The sequence below is a fragment of the Vulpes lagopus genome, chromosome 17 (genome assembly GCF_018345385.1).
Source record: "Vulpes lagopus strain Blue_001 chromosome 17, ASM1834538v1, whole genome shotgun sequence".
NCBI lineage: Eukaryota > Metazoa > Chordata > Mammalia > Carnivora > Canidae > Vulpes > Vulpes lagopus.
Window position 1 is genome coordinate 21,996,496 of NC_054840.1, and position 23,718 is coordinate 22,020,213.

At 51.2% G+C, this 23,718-nt stretch overlaps 1 protein-coding gene and 1 long non-coding RNA gene across 4 annotated transcripts; one reads left to right on the forward strand and one right to left on the reverse strand.

The window, feature by feature from the left end:
• The first annotated feature begins 46 nt into the window (after positions 1 to 46).
• Positions 47 to 23,520, forward strand: BCL6 (BCL6 transcription repressor). 3 transcript variants are annotated; one of them, XM_041731473.1, is made up of 10 exons: positions 47 to 191; positions 10,845 to 10,883; positions 11,717 to 11,888; positions 13,412 to 13,633; positions 15,698 to 16,669; positions 17,225 to 17,409; positions 18,856 to 19,023; positions 20,115 to 20,245; positions 20,366 to 20,503; positions 22,303 to 23,520. In XM_041731473.1, the coding sequence occupies exons 3-10, from the start codon at positions 11,728 to 11,730 to the stop codon at positions 22,444 to 22,446; spliced, it is 2,121 nt and encodes a 706-aa protein (XP_041587407.1). In that variant the 5' UTR covers positions 47 to 191; positions 10,845 to 10,883; positions 11,717 to 11,727; the 3' UTR covers positions 22,447 to 23,520. The 3 variants fall into 3 exon arrangements, with proteins under 3 accessions (XP_041587407.1, XP_041587406.1, XP_041587408.1); XM_041731472.1 differs by lacking the exon at positions 47 to 191 and adding an exon at positions 7,410 to 9,661; XM_041731474.1 differs by lacking the exon at positions 47 to 191 and adding an exon at positions 7,410 to 8,253.
• On the reverse strand, positions 5,419 to 7,149 carry LOC121477283. Its single transcript, XR_005984172.1, has 2 exons — positions 6,975 to 7,149; positions 5,419 to 6,271 (listed from the first exon to the last, which is right to left on the reverse strand). It is a non-coding gene; the product is annotated as an uncharacterized LOC121477283 (long non-coding RNA).
• Positions 23,521 to 23,718: the final 198 nt, after the last annotated feature.

Consider the following 23,718-nt stretch of genomic DNA (forward strand, 5'->3'; position numbering starts at 1 on the left):
TGCGGCTTGGAGGGCTTTCCGCGGGCCGGGGGGGCCGCAAGTCCCGGGGAGCTGACACCGAGTCCTCCCCTGCCGCGTAGCAGTGGTAAAGTCCGCAGCTCAAATTCCGAGAATTGAGCTCTGTTGATTCTTAGAACTGGGGTTCTTAGAAGTGGTGATGCAAGAAGTTTCTAGGAAAGGCCGGACACCAGGTGATTATTGCTGTTGCTGCTGCCGCTGCTGCCGCTGCCGCCGCCGTCGCTGGTGCCGCTGGTGCCGCTGCCGCCGCCGCTGCTCATGATCATTATTTTACCTTTTAATTCTTTTTTTTTTTTTTCCGCTCTTGCCAAATGCTTTGGCTCCAAGTTTCCTATGTGTATCTATTGATATAAATGTATATATTTATTTATTCTCGCTGTCAGGTGTTAAAATAAATGCCGAAGATTAGTCCCACGTCTCTCCCACTCTAGGATCTAGATTTTTATATATTTATTATTATTTTTATTATTCTTGTTGTCTTTGAAGTGAATCGGCCGGTTTGGGGAGGCTTTTTGCCACCCTCCCTGGTGTTGTTTTGGTTTTGGAAGAGGAGGTGGAGGAGAGGAAGGAGGGGAGTTAGGGGGCGGCCGGAGCCGAGGGGACGAGACAGAGCTCGGGGGTGCTGCGGGCCGGGCTGGGGCTGTCTGGCCCCAGACGGCGGAGAGGACGCGCGCTCGCGCTCGCGCTCTGGCTGCTGCTGCTTGCGTACGGCTTGTGATCTCGCTGGATTCGGGCGGCTGTGCTTTTTTTTTTTTTTTTTTCCTCCCCTCTCCCCTCTTTTCTCGCTTGCAAACTGCCTTCCTCGCTCCCTCGCTCCTGCCTCCCCGAGCCGCCCGCCCTCCCTCCCTCCTCTCCCCCTCGCCTCTCCTTCCTTCTCCTCTCGCGTCCTCCTGGCTGACTCCGGGAGGCCGGGGAGGGAGGCTGCCCCGCTCGCCCGCTCGCTCGCTCGCCCCGCTGGCTCCCTTCCACCGGCCTCGCTCCTCTCGATTCCCTGCCTCCGAGCCGAGATTTGGGAGGAAAAATGCAAGCGAACTCCTCGGGTTTTGTTTTCCTCCACAACCCCCCCCCCTCCCTTCTCCTCCCCAGAAGCCCAGTTGAAGTATCGTTTCTACTATTTCCTTTTAGAGCCGAGATCCGAGTGTTTTGGTGTCCCCTTACCCTGCGTTTTGGGGGAGGTTTAGCTTGCCTGGGGGGGGGGGCGGGGATGTTGAATACTTTGAAAAATTATTCTTTCTTGGTTGCAGTCGAGGGAGTCGGGAGCCCCGCGCGCTGCGTCTCCCCATCCTGGGGAGAGAGACTGGTGGCGGGACAGGGATTTGGGGGTGGGGGGGGCAAAGGGGTGCGCGTTTGCACCTGCGGTGCGGTTGAGCGTGCGGGGACTCCGGAGCCTCCGCAGGACGGCCCAGCCGAGCGGGAAGGTGGCGGGATTTGTGGCGGTCGCGGTGTTTGTGCTTTGGGCGCTGCGTGACTCGGTGTTAGCTCCCAATGGCTGTTCCCCCGCCTCTCCTAAATTTTGTTTTATTTCTTCCCATGGTGCGAGCTTTGTAAAAAGGACGACCGCAAGCCGGAGGGAGAGTAGCCGACGTCAGGCTTCGGCTTCCCGAGGTCCTTGCACCGGGCGAGGGGAGAGACAAACAGCCCCAGCCCGCGTTCCTACGTGCACGACCCGGAGGAGAGGAGGGCGCTCTGCGGCCCCGGTGGGGGGCCGGCGCGGGCGGAGGGGCGAGGGCGCGAGAGGGAGATCTTTGTGAGTGATTTTGCAAAAACGGATTGCGAGGTTGGTTGGATTTGCAACCTGTGGCTCTCCTCGAGGGAGTAAGGAAGGGGGAAGGCGGCGGCGGCGGCGGCCCGGGGCGGGAGCGGGTGGGGAGTTGGAGCCTCGGAAATGGGGCGCGCTCTGGGGCAGCGGGTGCTAGGGGCCACCCCGCTGCGGGATGTAGTGACCGTGGCCGGCGTCTTGGGAACTGCGGGTTGCGTTGCCTTTATGATGCCGTGTTATTGGAACTCTGGCGGAAAAAAAAAAAAAAATGGAGCTAGTGTTACAATGAGTTGTAAAGCTCCCCCATGGAAAACAAAAACACAACTCAATCGATGAAAAAAAAGAATTGAAAAAGACCCCTTTGATGGGGCACCCCTTTTTTGCAATGGGTAAGAGTCGGTGGTGGGGGTCCAGCAGATGAACAGGGAGAAAGACCCCAAATAGGGTAACTGGAAGTCAGGCTCTGGTACTGGGTCCCTGACCCCCGCAGGGAGCTGGTCATCTCTCCCCCACCTCACCAGCACCACCAGCCACAGGAAACTGATTTTTTTAATGGATTTTTTTTTCTTCCATTCAGTATATAGTTTCCAAGAGGAAAATCTTGTAACTCTTTACTTTTTTTTTTTTTTTTTTGAGTAAAGTGAGTATCAATAGATGCTTTTTTTTTTCCCCTATCAAAAAAAAAAAAAAAAAAAAACTGGGGCAGGAGAGAGGGAACCAGGGAAAGGGCTGTTTAGAAATACAGTTTGTGGCTCTGAGCGATGCCACCGGCTTCCTCTACAGAGACAGCCAGTTTCCCTTTTTCTTTGCAAGGTGTGTGTGGTTTTAATAAATAACTTTAAAAAAAAATAAGAAGGGGGCCGACAAGATCTGTCAGGAGACAGGTATCTATTTTGCTCACTATTTACTACCAAGAGCCTTTGGCACTGGAACAGAACCTCGTAAATCTGCAGCCCAAGTTGAAGTTCATCTGGCCCTAGTCCACACGCTATTCCTGGAGGTAGCAAACATGAGCTCAAAGGAATGAGGTGAAATCACATTCTTGCTTTAAAATATATACTTTTTTTTTTGGTTAAGGAGAAAAGAATATTGTCTCTGGGGGAGGAGGAAATGGAAAGAGAGCACCAGGAGATGGGGCATTCCCTCGCTAAAATGATTGCAGTTGGGTTGTCAGGCTGAAATAGAAACCTGTAGATGGGAAATATTCCCCCCCCCCCCCACTTATAAATAGAAGTTTCCAAATATCCTAGTTGGAAGACTTTCCAATACTGCAGGCCCAAGCAGTGGCTGATTTTAAGGGTCTGTTGATAGTGACAGCAAGGGCCCAAAGCTGTTGGTAAACCGGGCAGCTAGAAGGAGAGGGAAGCCAGAAGAGGGGAATTCTCCCATTGGCCTTTTCTTCTGTGCTCCATTAAGAAGGGTTTTGCCCCATGCTTTCTTGAAAAGACTTTTCAATTTATTCTGAGTGTGCTGGACAGGGATGGGACTCGGAACTCTTAAGCTGTCGTTTGCTGAGCCTTGAAGAGTTCCAGTTATTGGTTGAGTAAATGGTAGCCAGGACTAGATGTCAAAATCCTTCCTTCCCTCCCTCCCCTGCCGGGTAGCCACACTCACAACCCACTTTATTGTGAAAAACTTGAGGAGACGCAGAGGCGGCGGTGCGGCAGCGCCACCCCTTGGTGGGTGAAACTCTCCTTTTGCAAAAGTCAAATATTTGAAAAACATTGTGAAATGACCTGATGAGGATTTTTTTTTTTTTTTTTTTTTTTTTTTTTTTTTTTTTACTTTAGAAAGAGGAGATAAAACTAACTTCTAAAAAAGGCCTCTGTAGGTGATTTCTCAAGTGGGGAGGGAAAGGGTTGCTTTCCTGCTAGGATAGTGTCATAAGAGACAAGTCCGAGCGTGTGTGTGTGCGCGCGCGCGCGTCCGCGCGTGGGGAGGGTTGCCTAGTTGGCCTTAAGTAGGTGACTTCTCCAGCCGGAGATGGCCACCTTCCCCCTTGGACGTGACTTCTCGGAGCACCCGAATTCTGTTGCCAGTCTGACACTGAGATGAGGAAGGAATGTGTTGGTGTAAACCAGTGATCGCCGGTCCTGGAGTTTTGCTGGCGGTGATGGTGGTGTGGATGGGGGCTGGGTTGGGGGCGGGGGGACGGAGGTTTGCGGATGGCGCGGGGCAACCGTAGGCTGGTGCGTAGCTGGGTCTGGAGCCTTCCGGGAGCCGGAGCGGTGTGCGCGTGCCGGTTGCCTGCACTGCGCAACAAGTGGGGATGCCGCCGCAGCGATCTGAGCGAGGCTGCTGCGTTGTGGCGAAGGCGGCCCCTTTCTCTTCGCCCCACTGGAAGCCCGCAGTGGCTCTTCCCAGCCCCCCCCCCGCAGCCTTCCAGTCTGTAACCCGCAGCCCCACCGAAAGACCGCGCTCGCCCCCCCCTCCCGTCCACCCCCCCCCCTCCGCCTCGGCGAGCGCTGGGAGCCTGGGTGGGACCCTGCCTTGGCCTCCAGGCCCTCTCTCCGTGGGCATCAGGAGTTTATTTCCGACTTTCTTTGCTGGTCGACCAGCGCTTGGCAAGAAGCTCTGCTAATACCTTCGAGTGCCATCCTGGGTTTTGAAGACGAGCGCACCCTTTCCTTTCCCTTCTGATACCCTCAGCCTTTCGGGCTGGGAGGAGGAAAAAAAAAAAAAAATCAACGTATAATACAGGAACGCAGCTCCAGAGACCGCGCTGTGGTTGCTAGAGGAGTGAGCATCGGGAAGAACGGAATTGCATCCAGTAAATTAAATGTTTTGCAGCGTTGCCTATAGAGGCAACCTCCTCCCGCTAACAGATCAAAAAAAAAAAAAAAAAAAAAAAAAAAAAAAAAAAGCGGAGGGCAGTCGGTAGTGGAAGGCTGTGGCTGCGCGGTGCTTTTCTAACGGACTGAGTCTGCCACCTAGTGGTAAATCGTAGCCGAGTCCCCCCCCTTGCCTGGGGCGGTGGACCGACCCTGTCACCTTCCAGGTCTCCAAGTATCCCGAACGCACGGGTGCTAGGGCTGACAAGAGAGGGCAGCATCCAATGAGGATGACACGTGGCTTCCAAAACTTTGGTAAGATGGATGAAAATTTAGGAAGCCTCCAGGTGCTCGCCCTGTCCACCGAGGCTCAGAGAGGGCCATCCGCCTCCTTAAGAGAACCTTTAATGAGATAACCCGTTTGAACACACCCAATCTGCCGTTTGGGCGTCTCCCTGGGTGAAGTGGGTAGTGGAGAGACACATGGGGGGCGGGGAACTATAGGATATAAACTGGTTACAGTTGAGGAAACAGGCGGCCTCATGAGATGGGAGGGCCTGTTGCCGGTGCCTTAGTACCTTAACCTGGACCAGATTTTTGCCTTTCTGAGTTCCAGGTCAGTGACTTAGAGTCAAAGGCTAGTGTATCTCCAGTCCGTTGAAGTATCTAGGAGAAGGGAGCAGCAGTAGGAGAGGGCCAGGATTTTAATGTCTCAGGTCAGCGTAGCTGGAAACAGTTCCCCAGATGCCCTGGAGAACTTTTAGAAAGTATGTGTAAGATTTTCAGTGACAGGCATGGATGGACAGCCTACTGTAGTGCTGAGCGGTGGGGTCCCAGGCCTTTGAGGGGTGTGTGTGTGGGGGGGTGTTAGTAGGTACCTAAGTCCCCGTCCCTAGACTTGCAGAGATGTACCTCGCTTCACAGGAGGAGGCTCACATTTGGCCTTCTGAAATCACCTTCTTTCCCTTCCTTCCAGATTGCTTAGTGGCTTGGCCGGACCCCAGGGCTGTGTGCATGTGCATGTGTGTGTGTGTGTGTGTGTGTGTATGGGGGGGGGTGTCATATGGACAGGCAGAGTGTAATCCTCGTAGAATTTGGGCCACAGCAGCTTCTTATTAAGCAAAGTTTTATCCTCTCTGAGCTCAAAACTTAGGGTGGCAAAGGCACACGGGGGTGCCGGCGACCCCTAGCGACGGCCCCGGCGCGCGCGCCCGCGGGAGATGCTGCGGTCCCCAGCGTCCCGGCCCGAGGGAATCCAGTTCAGCCTCTCCCACTGCGGGAGCGGTCGGAGGCCGCGTCGGAGAAACGCGCCTCTGTTCGGGTTGGAAACGAATCTGGGGATGTGTTTGAAGAGCGGTCAAGTTTGACTCATCGCTTTCCAAGGACAGTTAGTGCCTTCCATCTTCATTAACGTGAATAAAGACCTTGGCTGACTTTCGTCCAGATCGGATTTTTAAAGGCATTGTTTGCTTGGGGACATCATGCCGCTCCCCTCCCCTGGCAGCCTTTTTGCAAAGGCGGAGCCCAGCCCAGCCTGGATGGCCGAGATAGCTTTGCTCGGGGACGTGGTTTGCGGGCATTGTCTGCCGGCTTTTTCTGGAAGGCTGTCGCGAGCCGGGGGCATGGGGAGCGTCCCTTCTGCAGCTCCTCTTCAGATCACGATGATAAAACACATCCCTCTATTTTATTGCATTTCCTAGAAGCTTGCAGGCTTGAAAGGGCGCTGTTGGCAGGAAACGTGATAGAAATAAAGTCAGGACATAATGTCCCCGAACACCTCGGTCACCCAGAGCGACTGCCGAGGCTACCGCGTTATCAAGTTGGCTTTCATGTGTTGCCGTCTCCCCTGCCCTCCCGCCCCTCGGTCAAGAGAGCGAAGAGCGTTTCACCCTTAAACCGAAAAGAGCCGCGCGGTTTAACCCCACCCCGCAGCGCCGGAGCCCCGCGGCTGGCCTGGAGCAGCTCGTTAGCTGAGCTGCTGCGCAGAAGGGGAGCGCTCCGGCGGGGGCCCTGATGCTGGCCGGTTTCACCGCGGCAGCTCCAGCCCCATAAAATTCCTCGTTCCTGCCCCTCAGCAGTGCTTTGCACTTCCAGGTTCTCCTCTGCATTTCTCGGCGAGTTATCGGAGTTATTAGATTACCAATATAATCCAGCGGCCGGCCGGGATAGAGAAGGGGCGGGGGAAGGTGGGGGGGCGGGGGGGGGTGCAAAAGGCGTCCTCCAGATCTGGAGACTGTGTCTAAAGTAGGTCAATGGGAAGGAGAGGCGGGGCTACACGGGCCTGTCGGTTTCAAGCCTTGATGGAGGGCTCTCTCTAGTGTTTAGCCGCGGTAAGACATGATTAGGTCTGAGCTCCCGGAACCACGGAGCCCTCATTTCCAATAAGTGCATGTACTTCATTTTAACTTCCCTTCCTAGATACTCACCCCGCTCCGCATTAAATCTCAGCCTTCGCTTTCACCTTTATTACACCGGGCGAAGGGATGAGGAAGTCTCAGAGTGGGACTTGGCGAGGCCGCCGAGGCCCAGTCTTCCCCGACCGGCCTGACCCGCCTCCGCGGCTGCGGGGATGCGCGGCGCGCTCGGACGCCCCCGCCAGTTCGAGGACTGGACTGCGGCCTAAGGCGCTGCGTCCTCCCAGCCCCTCGCCCCGGGAGGTTCCTCTCGGAGCCCACGGCCGGCACCCGCAAGGACAGGGTGCCCGGGGGTTAGAGCCCCAAGGCAGGCCCCGAGAACGCGAGGCATCCTTGGAGAGCCCCCGCGCGCCCTGGGCTCAGCGCCCCCGCCCGCGCGCGGGATCCTAACAGCGTCTCTACCGTTTCGGAGAAATCGGATTCCGAAATCCCGAAACCTGGTCGGGTTCGGCCGCGCAGCTCCTTTTCTAAAGACCTGGGGGCGGAAACCGAGCCTAGCAGGGTTCCCCTACTTGCCAGCGTAGGCGGAAGGGGCTTTCGGTTTGGTTTTCCTGCAAGTCGGCTGGGGCGCGCAGGACGGAGACCCTCAGCGCGGGGACTCGCTGCTTTTTGACCTTGACGCCCGGCTTCACCGCCCTCTTAAAGGGGGCGGAGGCAAGCAGAAGGCAAAAATAAACACATGACTCACGAGGCGAGCAAAGGCCAGAATTGGGCAATTTTTGAAGTCATGAAATGAGCCTCAGGTTGGACCCGGATTCCTGGGTTCTAGATTGGCTCGGCTGCTAACTTGCGCGAGTTTCCCCATTTATAAGACTGTTGCGGGGTGGGGGGCGGGTAGGGTCGGGCCGGGTGGATGCAGAGAGCTGGACCCGCGCGGGCGAGGGATTTAGGGGAAAGTGCGGCTCCCCGGGCGCCCCCCCCCCCTTCCCGGGTGAATCCCCGGCGGCCCTCGCGGCGCAGGCGGCGATCCTGGCGGCCGTCGGGGCCGGCAGCTTCCTGGAAAGTTACTTCTCGTTGGAGCCGGCGATAGGCAGAGAGTGTTCTGTGAAATCCGCTGAGCTGAGATCGACTGCGTTCCGGGAATGAGAGGGCTGTGCCATTCCCCTCACTAGCCCCTGCCTTGACAGCGTAACAGGAAAAAAAAAAAAAAAAAAAAAAGGCACACACAATGTTAGCTACCGAAGTGCACGAAACGTTGTCTTTGAATGTCACCAAATTAAGGGCTGCCACGGTCTCTCCACGGGGCCTCGGCGGGGGCTGCGCCCGGGGGTGGGCGGTCCCTGGCGGGCAGGTACGGTAAGGTCGGGGCGCGCGAGCCGCGGGCAGGGCTGGGGCTGCAGGTGTGCGGGAGGGATGGATGGGGCCTTCGGACCGGCTGGCTCTCGCTCGTGCCCCCTCACTTCCTCTCTTGTCTCCACCTTCTCCTGCTGCTGTCTTCTCTTCCCTCTCTGCCTTTTTTAAAGAGGGAACGGTCCCTCTTTTTTTTTTCCTTCTTTTTTTCTTCTTCTCCAACTCCTTTGGAAGACCTGCCTTCTCCTCGAGGTGCCTAATTGAAAATCCAGAGCTCCCCGAAAGGCAGCGGGGAGAAAGTGTGTGGGCGGAAAGACGACGTTTAGGTGTCGCTTGGTGGTTCCTGCGGCTGGGGGCGGGATTGGGGTCGGGCCATCCAGGTCTGGGCCCTTGCACTTGTCAATTCTCTTTTGACAGCTCCGTTATCTTGGCAGTTGTTTTTGTGTTAGGAGTGTTGTGTGCGGCGTCGGTGGAATGGCTCGAGCTAGGTAAAGGAGTTTGTCCAGGACTTTGCTGGAGACTAGCTTTTAGACTTGGGCAAGGCTTATCCAGTGGAGTCCCAGTGGCCTTCCCAGTAAATCAGGGCAGCTATAAGGATCCCATACAATAACGGATGGGAAAGGGCTGAGTGGTCTGTGAGAAACAAGGCAGCTGTTAGGTGCTTCCACACTTGCAGCATCTAGGGGGAGGCATGGCTTCCCACATCTACCATAACACACCCTCCCTAGCTGTGGGGTTTCCTAAGATAGAGCTAGCTGAAGGAGGAGTGGACTTAATAGGGATGTGGGCTTCGGTGTATGTGCCTTTGCTTTTGACCAAGCCGGACAGATGCTGAGAATGAAAATCGCCCAGCCCCAGGGCCTGGCTGACAAGTAGACCCCTGGGAATAGGGAATGTTTTGTTTGTTTCAATCTGCAATATGGAGTGAGTCGCTGCCACTTGCCAAGGTGAAATGGCAAATCTGGGCTTCCTGTGGTTCCGAAAGTCTGTGACTGGGAATTCACAAGCAAGCTGGTGGTTGAAGCTGGCTAGAGGACAGCTTTAGGTATTCCAGAAGTATTCCGGGATATCTTTCATGGGGGAAGAGGAGACAGTTTATAAATGAAACTTTCATGTGTCTTCAGCATTCTTTTTCAACAGAGATAATCATTGAACTTTGGTTAGGACCCATCTGGTGTGTCTTTCTTTGCCCATCTTGAGTTAGGATGGGAGAGGAGGAAGTAGGTTCTTTCAGTCTCTTTCTGTCCTCTCCCTTCCCCCCATTCCCTTCCCTCATCCTCACTCACTCACATGCACACACTAACCTTGAAGCCGATGGGATTGAGTGACTGGCACTTGGGACCACAGAGAAATGTCAGAGTGTTTGGTTACAGACTCAAGGAAACCTCTCATTTTAGAGTGCTCATTTGGTAAGATTCAGCAGCCTGGAATGGGGGCAAAGTGTTTGTGTGGGGGAAGAAACTTAAAAATGAGATTCACCCACATTAGGGTGCTGTCTTGCATGTTCTACAGCACGTAGGCTGATTTGGAAAAGGCACAGGAATTTGAGCCAGAAGACCTAGGGCCGGGCCACTAACCATCTACGTGGCCCAACATGACCTCCCTGGCCTCGGGCCCCTTTACCCGGAAAATAGCTCTAAAGGGCTACGCTTTAAAAAAAAAAAAAAAAAAAAAAAGGAAAGGGTTGGTGGTGGAAGAGGATTCAGATATTGTTTTGTTTTGCAGCCCACATGTGATCATAAATGAGAGTCTTACACCTGTGCTTTAAAATTATTTTGTTTTAGAGAAACCAATTTGGAGCCGGTACATATTTCAGGAGTGCTCCCTGGCCAGTTCGTAGCTAAAGCGCGCAGTTAAATATTTCACCAGCAGGGGGAGCACAAGCTTGGAAGTTTGTGGCACTGTATCTGGTCTTAGACCCAGGAGGGAAAGAGGAAACTTTGAAAAAAGACAAAAATACCCAAGGAAAGCAAAGACTCGCCATCTCTGGGTTTGTTCTGCAGATCCTGTATTTAGTCTTAAATATTCAGACAGTCAGGAATTACTGCCTGGCTTTTTGTCCTAAGCAAGCCACTTGAACCCGTGAGCCTCAGTTTCGTCACCAGAGAAATAGGGATTAGGATATTGACCCAGTAGACCTCGAGAAATCATTCTAAGCCTTAAAAGATAATATTTTAGTAGATTTTGGAGATTGCTCAGAGTTTTAGGCCCCCGAAGGATCATTCTCATTAATATTGAAAGAATCACTTTTCTTATATTTTTCTTTCCCACAAACACAAGTGGCCTTCGGATGATATGCTTTTTTTCTACTTTGAGAAAGGGACTATATGTATATATGTACCTGTAATTAATGTATGCAGTTGTGTCCCCAGTACTCAGGGCAAAAACATGATTGTTGCATAGCTCGGGTGCCTGTTGTTTCCGTAAGAGCAGAGCTGGAAAAATGTTTGCTAGCTTGTGGCAAAACCGCTCCAGCTGGCAGACTGCAGCTATCAAAGTAAAACTAAATACGTGTGTCCTAAAATAAGACTATAGTGGACAATCTAACATTCATGGAATCAATTTCTGTTTGCTTTTTTCTCTTCCTTGCAGATTTTAAGCAAAATTTTGGACTGTGAATCAAGGCATTGGGTAAGTGAATCTAATTATATGCTTTAAAATTTTGTGGACAAACTGTTTCTTTTGAATTTGCCGATGCATGTGTTGCTGTGAACTTGGCCGCTTTTCATTAGCCGAGATAAAGGATAGCCGATTCCCTCTCCCTCACCCCTTTGCCCCTGTGTTAGACTATCTTAACTCTTGTGTGATCTTTCATTCCTTCACTCGTTTCTCAGTTCGGATCCGAGGTAGCCACCTACTGTGCACCAGCAGTGTGCTAGGTGCCCGAAGTACATTCAGACCATTCTAAAACCTAAAAGAGGAAAGAACAGATGGTGGCTGGGATAATGAAATGAGATCCTGCCGAGAATAGCTGCGATTTTTGAGAACCTACTATGGACCAGGCACAGATCTCTAAATTTTACAACCACATAGGTATTACTCCTCCCATTTGGAGGAACCGAAGCCCAGAAAGAGTAAACAGTCTGCCCCGAGTCACACAGCTAGCAAAAGATAAAATAAAGCTGGCGTGCTAACCTTCCAAACGTGGTTTCTCTCCCTGTAACACACTCACTGCCTCTCGACGCTTGGCAGAGTATTCGATATGTGGGAAAAGGCACGCTGCAGCTATTCATTCACTTCTGCTTTCCCCGAAAGGGCTTTCTATTCCAACTTGTTAGAGAAAGATGATTTTCCCCGTCTTACAGATGTGAACAGTAATGCCCAGAGATGGGCCAAAGACCAAACACAAGGGACCTCGGTTCGCATGCCATAGGTTAGCGGGCTGCGCCACCTGGTTTCACACCCCGGGTAAGCAGGAACCGGGTTCTGGATGACTTACAAGACTCTGACCCTTTTCTTTCCAGGTGGAGACAAAATGGCCTCCCCGGCTGACAGCTGTATCCAGTTCACCCGCCATGCCAGTGACGTGCTTCTCAACCTTAATCGCCTCCGCAGCCGTGACATCTTGACTGATGTTGTCATCGTGGTGAGCCGTGAGCAGTTCAGAGCCCATAAGACAGTCCTCATGGCCTGCAGGTGAGGGGTCTGGAGGGGAAAGGTGGTTGTGTAAAGGGGAGCGCTGCTGTGGGCAGGCCGGAAGGCAGGCCGCCTGGGCCGTTTGCTCTGTTGGGAATTACGTCTCGCTTGTCTCCAGACGGCCAGCACATGGCCGGCAGGGTAGGTTCCCAGGAAGCGAATGGATGGGCACACTTTTGGAGAAAGAGTTTCTGTTCTGTGGGAAGGGAGGGAGGAGAAATCATATACTGTCTCGAGAAAGGATGTGTTTGGGACGAGCAGAATAACTTTGGTTAACCAGTGAAAAAAGGAGAAGGGAAAGAGGGTTTTACAAAATTGTAAGCCAGTGAATGTGAAACCTTTTGTCCTTTTAGCCTGTAACTGCATGTATTTTATCCCGTGACTGTCTTTCCAGGGGTGTCTCAGGCTATGTGTGTGTGTAAGTAAGGGAGAGGGAGCCAGCTGATTCTTCATATTTGTCAAGTATTTCGAGTTCTCGGAGCTGGTTCATATTACATCATCTCCCTGGATCTGGGCAGAGGCCTTCCGTGTTATGCAGGCATAATTACTTCCATTTTATAGACAATAAAATGAAGGCCCACATCCGTGAACTGATATAAGGCAGGGGAGCTCTATTGCCAGCGGAGAGCTTACTTGACATCTACGGCGAGCACCTGTGTTTTAAGAGTGGCGCGAACAGAGGTTTACAGAGATATGAAAGGAGTAGAAAATGCTAACCGGGTGCTTCCTCTGTGGCAGGCATGCACAACCCTCTCAGGGAGACACTATTGCTCAGGAAACCAGGGTGCAGAGAAGTTAAGTATCTTGCCCCAAGTTGCACAGCTACTTTGCTGGTTAGAGCTGGCTCACAGCTGGCGACCTGTTCAGAAAGAGCAGAATCGAGATGCCAGCCCCAAATCCTGACTTGTAATTGAGTACTTGTTCCTCGACCAGACAACACGGTCCCTGGAGGCAAGGCTTGAGGTTTGACTTGTGTCTCCCAGGAATAATGACCTTAGGAGAATCTTCAGACTTTTAGAAAATCAGTAGGCTGTAGACATAGGCACTATTTTACTTATTTATCATCAATACCCAACTTGTTTCCAAAAACAGACAATGGCATTTTAAAAATAAGGATCATGTGTTGGACTAGGAAGAGAAATGCTTATCTCAAAGTTATAGACTAAAAATGGTTCCCGCAAATGAGTGCTAAATTTCACTCTGGTAATCCAGGCAGTTAAAACTATAAGGAAAATAGCTTCTGTGACTTTGAGAAAATCATTTAACTTCTGATCTGTGTCCCCCCATTTGTAAAGGGGAGAGTGATAATGTCTACCTTGCAAGGTTGTGAGGAACACGGGATAATGTATGTAAAGTGCTTAATGACTCTCCGGCATTTAGGAAGCTCTCCATAAATGGCAGTTATTATTAATGGCCATGGAAATTCTGGACCGAGGCCCAGGGGAGAGGAGCTGAGCCTTGACACTGACTGTAATTGATCACAAATCCTGTCTGTTACAGTGAGACGTGTGTTTGTTTTACAGTGGCCTGTTCTACAGCATCTTCACAGACCAGTTGAAATGTAACCTTAGTGTGATCAACCTGGATCCTGAGATCAACCCTGAGGGGTTCTGCATCCTCCTGGACTTCATGTACACGTCTCGGCTCAATCTCCGGGAGGGCAACATCATGGCCGTGATGGCTACGGCGATGTACCTGCAGATGGAGCATGTGGTGGACACCTGCCGGAAGTTTATCAAGGCCAGGTGAGCTGCCACGGAGGTAGAAGCCCCTGGAAGTGGAAGGGATCCCAAATCCTTGATAACGCATGCATATCCACTGTCGTGCACCACCACCTACATTTCCACTGTTTTTTTTTTTTTTTTCATTTTTTAAAAAAATTTTTATTTTATTTATTTATGATAGGCACACAGTGAGAGAGAGAGAGAGAGAGAGAGAGAGAGAGAGAGAGGCAGAGACATAGGCAGAGGGAGAAGCAGGCTCCATGCACCGGGAGCCCGACGTGGGATTCGATCCCGGGTCTCCAGGATCGCGCCCTGGGCCAAAGGCAGGCGCTAAACCGCTGCGCCACCCAGGGATCCCCTTTCCACTGGTTTTTGCACGCTTCTGCCTCAGTTCTTGCACACCAGACAGACGCTGCTATCCAGATATGCCCCGTGCATTCCGCTCTTGCTTTCTTCCGTTCGTCTGATAATGCCCTTTCCTCCCACCCATCCTGCCAGGCCAAGCTTGGAAGCCGACTCCTCTGTGGATGTTTTGACGATTGCCACTCTTCCTCCCTTGGCTCTTGTTCTGTATTCCTAAGACTTTTGCCAGTCCTTCAGACCTTCCTTCTCTCTTAGGCATTTGCATGTGTGTTTTAGTTCCCCTTTAGACTTTTGTATAATGATTTACATACGTGCCTTAGTTCCCTTCCCAGGCCTTGGGCTGCTTTACTCAGCATCCATGACATTCCAGGACATTTGTTGAATCAAGTTGAGTTCACCGGGTCTAATCTCTTCCTCGAGGGCCGGTCAGACTTGACCATCGTTGAAAGGGGAAGAACCTGAGAGAGCTCATCGAGTGAAGGGTTGTGCTAAGTGGAGCAGAAACTCGGGGCTTGACTTTTTTAGAACCATTTGATTTAGCTCCCATAGGGTGATTGCCTCCCTTACCAAACAGAAGGGTTTGCAGCCTGTGTTTGAACCCCTCCAAGCTAGGAACCCAGTGTTCCCAGAGCCACACTGTCTACCTTGGACAGTTAGAAAGCTCCTCTTTATGGCAAGTTGAAATCTGGCTCCCTTAACCTTTCCCTGATTGGTTCTAGCTCTCTTAACTGTGATCATGTTGAGCTGGCCTATTTTTCGCCCACATAATGTCTCTTCAAATATGTGCAGCTAGAGCTCGTTGTCTCCTGTGGGTGATAACAGTAGCAAGATCACCATCGCTGTCATTTACGAGTACTTTCTCTGGGTCAGGCCTTGTGCTTGGAGCGGTTAAGTAACTTGCTCCAGGTCACATAGCTGCTATGTGGCACAGCTGGGATTGGAAACCAGGTCTGGCTGCTTCAGAGCCTGGCCTTCCTGGACTGACAGACCTTGACTGTCCTCCAAAGGAAACTCCCCCATGACTCCAGTCAGCTTACGGGGCAAGTCCTTTCTTCAAGAGGCTACCAGCTTGCCTCTGACCCTCTGAGTCTGCGTTGTATAAATTCTTCCTTCTCGGAGTCTCAATTTCTATGTGTGTCAAACAGATACAGTAATACCTTTCTTCCTTTGCAGGATTTTGCATGGATGAAATAGGGGCTCTGAAAGCTTTGCATTCTGTGATATCTGAAGAATTACAGATCCACGCACATATATACATATGTGGCTTAAACATGTGATGTCATATACGAGCAGGCACAGATTGTGTGGCTGACTTGGCGGCCTTTCTCTGAGTCTAGTCTTCCACACTGTGATCTAGGTTGCTCTGATTCTAGCATAAAAGCCTTATAAACTGGGCAGCCTGGGTGGCTCAGTGGTTGAGCACCTGCCTTCAGCCCAGGGCATGATCCCGGGGATCCAGGATCGAGTCCCATGTCGGCTCCCTGCATGGAGCCTGCTTCTCCCTCTGCCTGTGTCTCTGCCTCTCTCTGTCTCTCATGAATAAATAAAATAAAACAAAATAAGCCTTATAAACTGTAAGTATTTCCCTGCCTCAGAGCCACAACCCTCACGTGTAGCTGAGCAAGCGCAGATGTGGCTACGTACACCAGTGTCACTTGGAAAGTCCTCTCTGTTCAACAGTTCTGATTTGGAGGCCTGTGTCTCCTCTGTTTTCTCCTGCAGTGAAGCAGAGATGGTTCCTGCCATCAAGCCTCCCCGTGAAGAGTTTCTGAATAGCCGGATGCTGATGCCCCAAGACATCATGGCCTATCGGGGTCGCGAGGTGGTGGAGAATAACCTGCCGCTGAGGAACGCCCCTGGGTGCGAGGGCAGAGCCTTTGCCCCCAGCCTGTACAGCGGCCTGTCCACCCCGCCGGCCTCTTATCCCGTGTACGGCCACCTCCCAGTCAGCAGCTTCCTCTTCTCCGATGAGGAGCTGCGGGATGCCCGGATGCCTGTGGCCAACCCCTTCCCTAAGGAGCGGGCCCTCCCCTGCGATAGTGCCAGGCCCATCCCTGGTGACTACAGCCGGCCGGCCATGGAGATATCCCCCAGTGTGTGCCACAGCAGCATCTACTCACCCAAGGAGGCAGCCCCAGAGGAGACACACAGTGACATGCACTACGGTGTGGCCGAGGGCCCCAAGCCTGCCGTCCCCTCCGCCCGGAATGCCCCGTACTTCCCCTGTGACAAGGCCAGCAAGGAGGAAGAGAGGCCCTCCTCGGAGGATGAGATCGCCCTGCATTTCGAGCCCCCCAGTGCACCCCTGAACCGCAAGGGTCTGGTTAGTCCACAGAGCCCCCAGAAGTCTGACTGCCAGCCCAACTCGCCCACGGAATCCTGCAGCAGCAAGAATGCCTGCATCCTCCAGACCTCTGGGTCACCTCCAGCTAAGAGCCCCACCGACCCCAAAGCCTGCAACTGGAAGAAATATAAGTTCATTGTGCTGAACAGCCTCAACCAGAATGCCAAACCGGAGGGGCCCGAGCAGGCCGAGCTGGGCCGCCTTTCCCCTCGAGCCTACACCGCCCCACCGGCCTGCCAGCCACCCATGGAGCCCGAGAACCTCGACCTCCAGTCCCCAACCAAGCTCAGCGCCAGTGGGGAGGACTCCACCATCCCACAGGCCAGCCGGCTCAATAACATCGTCAACAGGTGCTTTCAGAGGCAGTCAGGGCCTGGGGTTCTGGGGTTCCCACGGGGTCACTGCTTCTGATGGATGTGTTCTTTTCTTGCCTGAATATTGGGTATATTAGAGGTGTGGAGTAAGTACCCATTGACTCGATTAGCCTCAGTAAGGAAGCATATTAGGCTTCTGTGTATTTTGTCATAGCAAAAAAAAAAAAACCTCTCATCGATGGTAAAAGACCATCCCGGGAATCCCAAGGGCAGCTCCTTTGGTCTTGGTGTGGTGCAGTGATCAGTGATCAGTGATCTCGTACTTGCTTTGGCCTGAGCGGGCCAAGAGACTGTAGTACCGAGGGGAAGAAATTGGCCTGGGCTGGGGTTTTGGTCCAGTTTGACTCCTTCAGTGATCTCAGGGCATATGCTATTTGGAGGTGGGCTGAAGGAGAACTCTGTGGCCCCAGATGCAAAGTGAGGCAGTCCAGCTGCAGCCTCTGGGCTCACCAGAGCACAGGACAACATCCAGGCCGCGTAGAGTGCTTTACCCTCTCCAGCTGCTGAAGCTCTCTTTCCTCCTGCCCACAGGTCCCTGACAGGCTCCCCCCGCAGCAGCAGCGAGAGCCACTCACCGCTCTACTTACACCCCCCCAAATGCACATCCTGCGGCTCGCAGTCCCCACAGCACGCGGAGATGTGCCTCCACACCGCTGGGCCCACATTCCCCGAGGAGATGGGGGAGACCCAGTCTGAGTACTCGGATTCCAGCTGTGGTGAGTCCCTCTGTCTCCTTCCTTTCCCTTGCCAGGGAGAAGGAAGGCCCCTCCTTCTGCTCCTTTGGGTTTGCATTCCTGTTTCACTTATGCTATTGTCACTGACTGGGAGAAGTCCCTGATTGGAAGGTCATTGGCACTTAAAATCACCAGCCCGTCACTCCACCCTTGGCCTCTTGAACCAGGCTGACCTGAGCAAGGGATGAGATATTGGAGTTAATCTGGGGTAATAGAGAATGACCAAACAGCCTTTACAGTGGCATTCCAGGAAAGATAGCCTGTGGGACCGGCTCTAACTCCCAGAGCTTCCTCGGTCCCTCCGGACCCAACTGCCAGTACTGACCCGTGTAGGTTCAGTACAGCCTAAGGACTTTCTAACATGCAGTAGGTACTCAGTTAATGTTAGCTGAATTTGATTAGTTGAACTGAATGATTAAATTGAAGTTTTGGATGCTCTGTGATTGGCATCCCCAGTTTTGTTTTTTGTTTTTTTGTTTTTTGTTTTTTTTTTGTTTTGTTTGGTTTTGGTTTTGGTTTTTTTTGATAGAAAGGTCTATCTTTTCCCTGAATCTCTGGCTGCAGTAGGATAGCCCAGTCATTCCTAATCAGGGGTGAGCCACCATGACATGTCTTTTTCCAAATGTTATAACAAAAGGGAAAAATCAGTTGCTTATCCTGTGAGATTTGGCACACAGTTGTGGACATATAGTTCGGAGAGCAGGGACTGTCCCCATCTGTCCCCCTGGCCATTTGCCTTGTCTCTGCCTCCAGTCCCTTCTTGTTGGGCTGCCGTTTCTACTTCTATCCTTGTTGGCTCTCCCAATCTCATAGAAGATCTCGTACTTGCTTTGGCCTGTTTGCGGGGGGGGGGGCATGAAACCCAGAGAGATATGGGGTGACCCTGTTCACCATCACTTCCTCCTTTAATGACCTCCTAGTATCATTGAATTTTATATCTTACATTCCTACAATACCTTGTGATACACAGTATGCTCCTGTGAGGTAGGCAGCACTGGGGTTGACTCTCCTGATCTTGGAGATGGAGACACAGATAGGCTCGGAGAGGTGAAGGGTCTTGCTTGAGGGCTTCTGTGAATGAATGTAAATAAAACAATGAACTGATAAGAAAAGTCAGTTCTCAGAGGTCTCTAAGAGAAGGAAGAGCCCTGTTGAGCGTTCCTGAAGCTGGTGCAGGCCATACGGGTACCTGTTGGTTTGGGTTTCCCTTCTGTACCTTAGTATTCAACTCTGTCTCCTTCCTCCTCCATGACCCAGACTCTAAATGCTCAGAAACCTTTGCCCCAGGCTCTTAGGAATGTCGGTTGGGGTGGAGATTGGGGCGTTCAATCTTGCACTGAGGGCCGCGGCAGAGGGGAGTGGCCTTGGAGCCCTACCTCCCTTCCCTGTTCTGACTGTGGTATCCCCCACTCCCCCCACCCCCAACAGAGAACGGGGCCTTCTTTTGCAATGAGTGTGACTGCCGCTTCTCCGAGGAGGCCTCACTCAAGAGACACACGCTGCAGACCCACAGTGACAAACCCTACAAGTGTGACCGCTGCCAGGCCTCCTTCCGCTACAAGGGCAACCTCGCCAGCCACAAGACCGTCCATACGGGTATGGCCCTGCCCGCCCCCCCCCCAGCTGGCCAGGGTTACTGGGGGTGGGATGGAGGGGAGGACCCTAGAGAAAGCAGTGTGGGGCCCTGGTCCCCATTGGGCTGAGGCAGCGAGCAGGCCCTGCTTTGAACCAGATGTGGGCCTAACCCTGTCCTGTCTTTGCTTAGCGACTTATCCACTCCCTGTGTGCTTGGTCTTTTCTCTGAGACGCTCTGTCCTGCTTCTCTACTGGGGTCAGGAGTGTTCAGCCCAACACATGAGTGAAAGAAACTAAGGCTGAGAGAGGCAAGGTAGATCTTTTTTATAAAGCCAGAAAAGAAAAAAAAAAAAAAAGAAAAAAGAAAAGCCTCTTGATTTCCTCTAAGGGCTTGCACCTTATCAACTCACATTCCTTTCCTAGGTAGCTTCTAATAACCTGATTGTTGTCCAAAGTTGACTCTCTCTTAGTATTTTAAGTGTCCATTATCCCAGAAACTTTCCACGAAGGAAGGCTCAGCCCTTCTATTGGCTTCCGCAGCCCGAGCATCTCCTCTGACTCAGCCCTCAGCCCTCTTGCAAATGGAATCCAGCTGTAGTTGCCACAAGCGGAAAAGTATGTTTTTTCTAAGAGAGAAACTAGAGCAGCCTGATCGTATCTTCCTGGTGAAGGGCTTGATTACTGAAGCAGTCTTATCCACGGGAAGAGCTGGAACAGCCTTACTATGTCATCTAAATTCACCCCTCAACTTCCAGAGAGAGAAGGCGAGATCCAGAGAGGGGGGTGACTTGTCCAGGTCTGCAGTTAGGAGGTCCTAATGTCATAGCTGGTTCCAAGGCCTCTGGGAACCTCCCTCCCTCCCCGCTCCGACCCCACCGTTGTGTTCCCCTCTTCTCTAGCCTGCTTCTTGACCCTGACCGCCCGCAGCCTGTGCTGGTGTGTGTGTTGATGGGGGATGGTGGCCGGCCCTGGGATCCTCTCCCGGACGCCTTCCAGCGGAGAGAAAGCTGAGGTGGTCCAGGAAAGACAGTCTGCTTTGAGATCCCGGAGCCTGGAACTGTGCAGACCTCTATCAAATATGGCTTTCTTTGTTCCCTTTCTTTCGGTAATAGGTGAGAAACCCTATCGCTGTAATATCTGTGGAGCCCAGTTCAACCGGCCAGCCAACCTGAAAACTCATACTCGAATTCACTCTGGAGAGAAGCCCTACAAATGCGAAACCTGTGGTGCCCGATTTGTGCAAGTGAGCAGGGCTCTGGGGAAAAGACCCATCAGCCTCCGTAGGCTGACAGGGGCTCCTGGGGTCAGGTGGGGGGCACAGGTCACCCCAACAGAACCTCTCATGCTTTGCTCTTCCACTCAGGTGGCCCACCTCCGTGCCCACGTGCTCATCCACACTGGAGAGAAGCCCTATCCCTGTGAAATCTGTGGCACCCGTTTCCGGCACCTTCAGACTCTGAAGAGCCACCTGCGAATCCACACAGGAGAGAAACCTTACCATGTATGTGAGCCTCTTGTGGCCATTGGCTGGCCTGGGAGGGGTTGGCGGCAGGGAAGTGGCAGGTAGCAGAACTCCTTGCTCCAGTCTCAAGCACACAGTGGGATGACCACCGAACTAATGGCCCTTAGACCGGGTTTAGGCTTGGCTGCGAGACACACCCTGCTTGACATTAGCTGTGTCTCAGTTTGTCCATCTGTAAAGTAGGGGTATTGGGCTAGGTGGTCTGGACCATAAACATATCAATTTTGGAGTCATTCATTTATTCCATGCTAACTGGCTTCTTACAATATGCCTCTGTGCTGGGCCAGAATGTCTACTGAAGAGGACCAAAGGTGTTTGAGAAGGGGCAGCCATTGGAGTGGGAGAAAAATCAGAAAAATGTGGTGATTTAAGAAAAAAAAAAAAAGACAGAGAAAAGACTATTTGAAGAAGAAGCAGGTGGCCAGCTACACAACACGATAGCATGAATAGGCTGTTGGAATCATTGTGTTCTGGAGAAGGGTTTCAGCCAGCTATGGCTTGTGGGCTAATATTTGAACATTTCATGAGCTAAGAATGGTTTTAATATTTTTTAATGGCTAAAAAAATTGAGAAATAATATTTTGTGACATGTGCAAATTACATAAAATTTAATTTTCAATGTCCATAGACAAAGGTTTTTTGGGATACAGCCATGCTCATTTGTTTACATATTGTCTGTGGGTACTTTCCTACTACAGGGACACAATCGTCATTGTGATATATTCACTCTCTGGCTCTTTCCCAGTAAAAAACCTTTTTCCCATCTCTGCTACAGAGGGGAAAGATACTGGCCGGGCAGGTGGGATATCTGGTTCTTATTCTCATTCCAACATCAACCCTTTCTAGGGCCACAGGCGAGCCCTGACCCTCTCTCAGTGGACCACAATTTTCTTTTTTTGTAAAAGGATAAGAATGCTGTAGATGAGTAATTTTCAAACTGTGCCCTTTCAATCATTGAGGTTCTGCAACCCCGCAGCCTCTTTAACCTTTTGAGTTTCTATTGAATTTGAAAAAAAGGACCCATGGCTTACAGGTGTGGGAACCACCACTGTGTTTGATGACACTGACTTTGGTGAGTTTGTGGCATCACCATGGGTAGTGATGACCATAAGAACGAACCAATGACTGGTTAACCCGTATCACAAATACGAACCTGCAAAATGTAGTTATTTTCATCCACCTGTTTATCAGTCCCTGAGTGAATATCTTCTTACTTGCTTTTTGTTCTTGGGCAAATTAGTTCTCCTCTCTGATACCCTTATTTCCTCATGTGTAAAATGAGCCTGATAATAGTACCTACCCCGTGGAGTTGTTGCGTCCAGTTAACGAATTCACTCAAGTGTCAGAATAGTCCTTGGCACACAGAAAGAATACAATTAATATTTGCTAGAAGTTTAGATGCACCACTGTCAAGTTAAGAGTGACCTTCAGAGCGTATTGACTCAGTCCTTTACAGAAGGGAAAGCCAAGGCCCATGGAGAGAAATGATATGCTTGGGTGGAGAAATGCAAGAGCAACACTTTACTGCTTTAGAAAACGGGAGAGGAACATTTGCCCCACGCTTACTTACCGCTTAGCTGGAGCCAGAACTCTTTTTTTTTTTTTTTTATAAATTTATGTTTTATTGGTGTTCAATTTGCCAACATATAGAATAACACCCAGTGCTCCAGTCTTAACCTGGTCTTCGGGAGGGAAGAGCTGCCTTCTCTGGGTCTTTGAGCAGTGACAGTTTCCTGGCGTTGATGACAGCTAACAGTTTGCCTCTGGTTTTCCTTCAGTGCGAGAAGTGCAACCTGCATTTCCGTCACAAAAGCCAGCTGCGTCTTCACTTGCGCCAGAAGCACGGCGCCATCACCAACACCAAGGTACAATACCGTGTGTCCGCCACTGACCTGCCCCCGGAGCTCCCCAAAGCCTGCTGAAGCATGGAGTGTTGATGCTTTCCATTCGAGTCCCTTCTCAGAATCTACCCAAAGGATACTGTAACACTTTACAATGTTCATCCCATGATGTAGTGCCTCTTTCATCCACTAGTGCAAATCATAGCGGGGGTGGGGGTGGGGGGCGGGGCGTGGGGACTGGGGGCCAGAGCAGCTCCCTGTCCCCCACTGCCATAAAACATTAAGAAAATAATATTGCTTCTTCTCCTATGTGTAAGGCAAACCATGTCAGCAAAAAGCAAAATCATTTTATATATCAAAGTGGGGGAGTATGCAAAAGTTCTGACTTGACTTGGTCTGCAAAATGAGGAATGTATATGTTTGGTGGGGACAGATGTTTCTTTTGTATGTAAATGTGCATTCTTTTAAAAGAAGAGACTTCCGGTATGTTATCAAAGAGAGGGCTTTAATTTTTTTAACCAAAGGTGAAGGAATATATGGCAGAGTTGTAAATATATAAATATATATATATATAAAATAAATATATATAAACCTAAAAAAGATATATTAAAAATATAAAACTGCGTTAAAGGCTCGATTTTGTATCTGCAGGCAGACACGGATCTGAGAATCTTTATTGAGAAAGAGCACTTAAGAGAATATTTTAAGTATTGCATCTGTATAAGTAAGAAAATATTTTGTCTAAAATGCCTCAGTGTATTTGTATTTTTTTGCAAGTGAAGGTTTACAATTTACAAAGTGTGTATTAAAAAAAAAAAAAAACACAAAAAGAACAAAAAAAGCTGCCGAAGGAAAATGTGTAGTTTTGTTCTAGTTTTCGGTTTGTATATACCTGTACAACGTGTCCTACGGTGCCTTTTTTCATGGAAGTTTTCAGTGATGGACGAGCGCGCCATCCCTTCTGAAGTGTAGGCAGACACAGGGACTTGAAGTTGTCGCTAACTAAGCTCTCTTTGGGAATGTTTGTCTCATCACATTCTGCGTCATGCTTGTGTTAGAACTACTCCGGAGACAGGGTTTGGCTGTGTCTAAACTGCATTACCGCGTTGTAAAATATAGCTGTACAAATACAAGAATAAAATGTTGAAAAGTCAAGTCAACTCGTTCCACGGGTCTTTCCTTGTGTTGGGATCAGGACTTGAATGGGTCTGGTTTCCTCTGCTCATGGAGAGGAGTGGCTGCTGGCTGCTGGCCGCCAGGGTCTCGGGCAGGCCAAGGCTGGGACTGCCTCCAGGGAGCTGGGCAGGGTCCTGCGGGGGGCCCCCAGACCAGGAGGGGCTGCAGCCTCCAGAC

Excerpts from the sequence above, each read along its gene's own strand:
- BCL6 (XM_041731473.1), top strand. The coding sequence starts at position 11,728 with ATGGCCTCCCCGGCTGACAGCTGTATCCAGTTCACCCGCCATGCCAGT. Across the intron at positions 17,410-18,855 it reads GTACTCGGATTCCAGCTGTG|AGAACGGGGCCTTCTTTTGC; the intron begins GTGAGTCCCTCT and ends CACCCCCAACAG. Across the intron at positions 20,246-20,365 it reads GTGGTGCCCGATTTGTGCAA|GTGGCCCACCTCCGTGCCCA; the intron begins GTGAGCAGGGCT and ends TCTTCCACTCAG.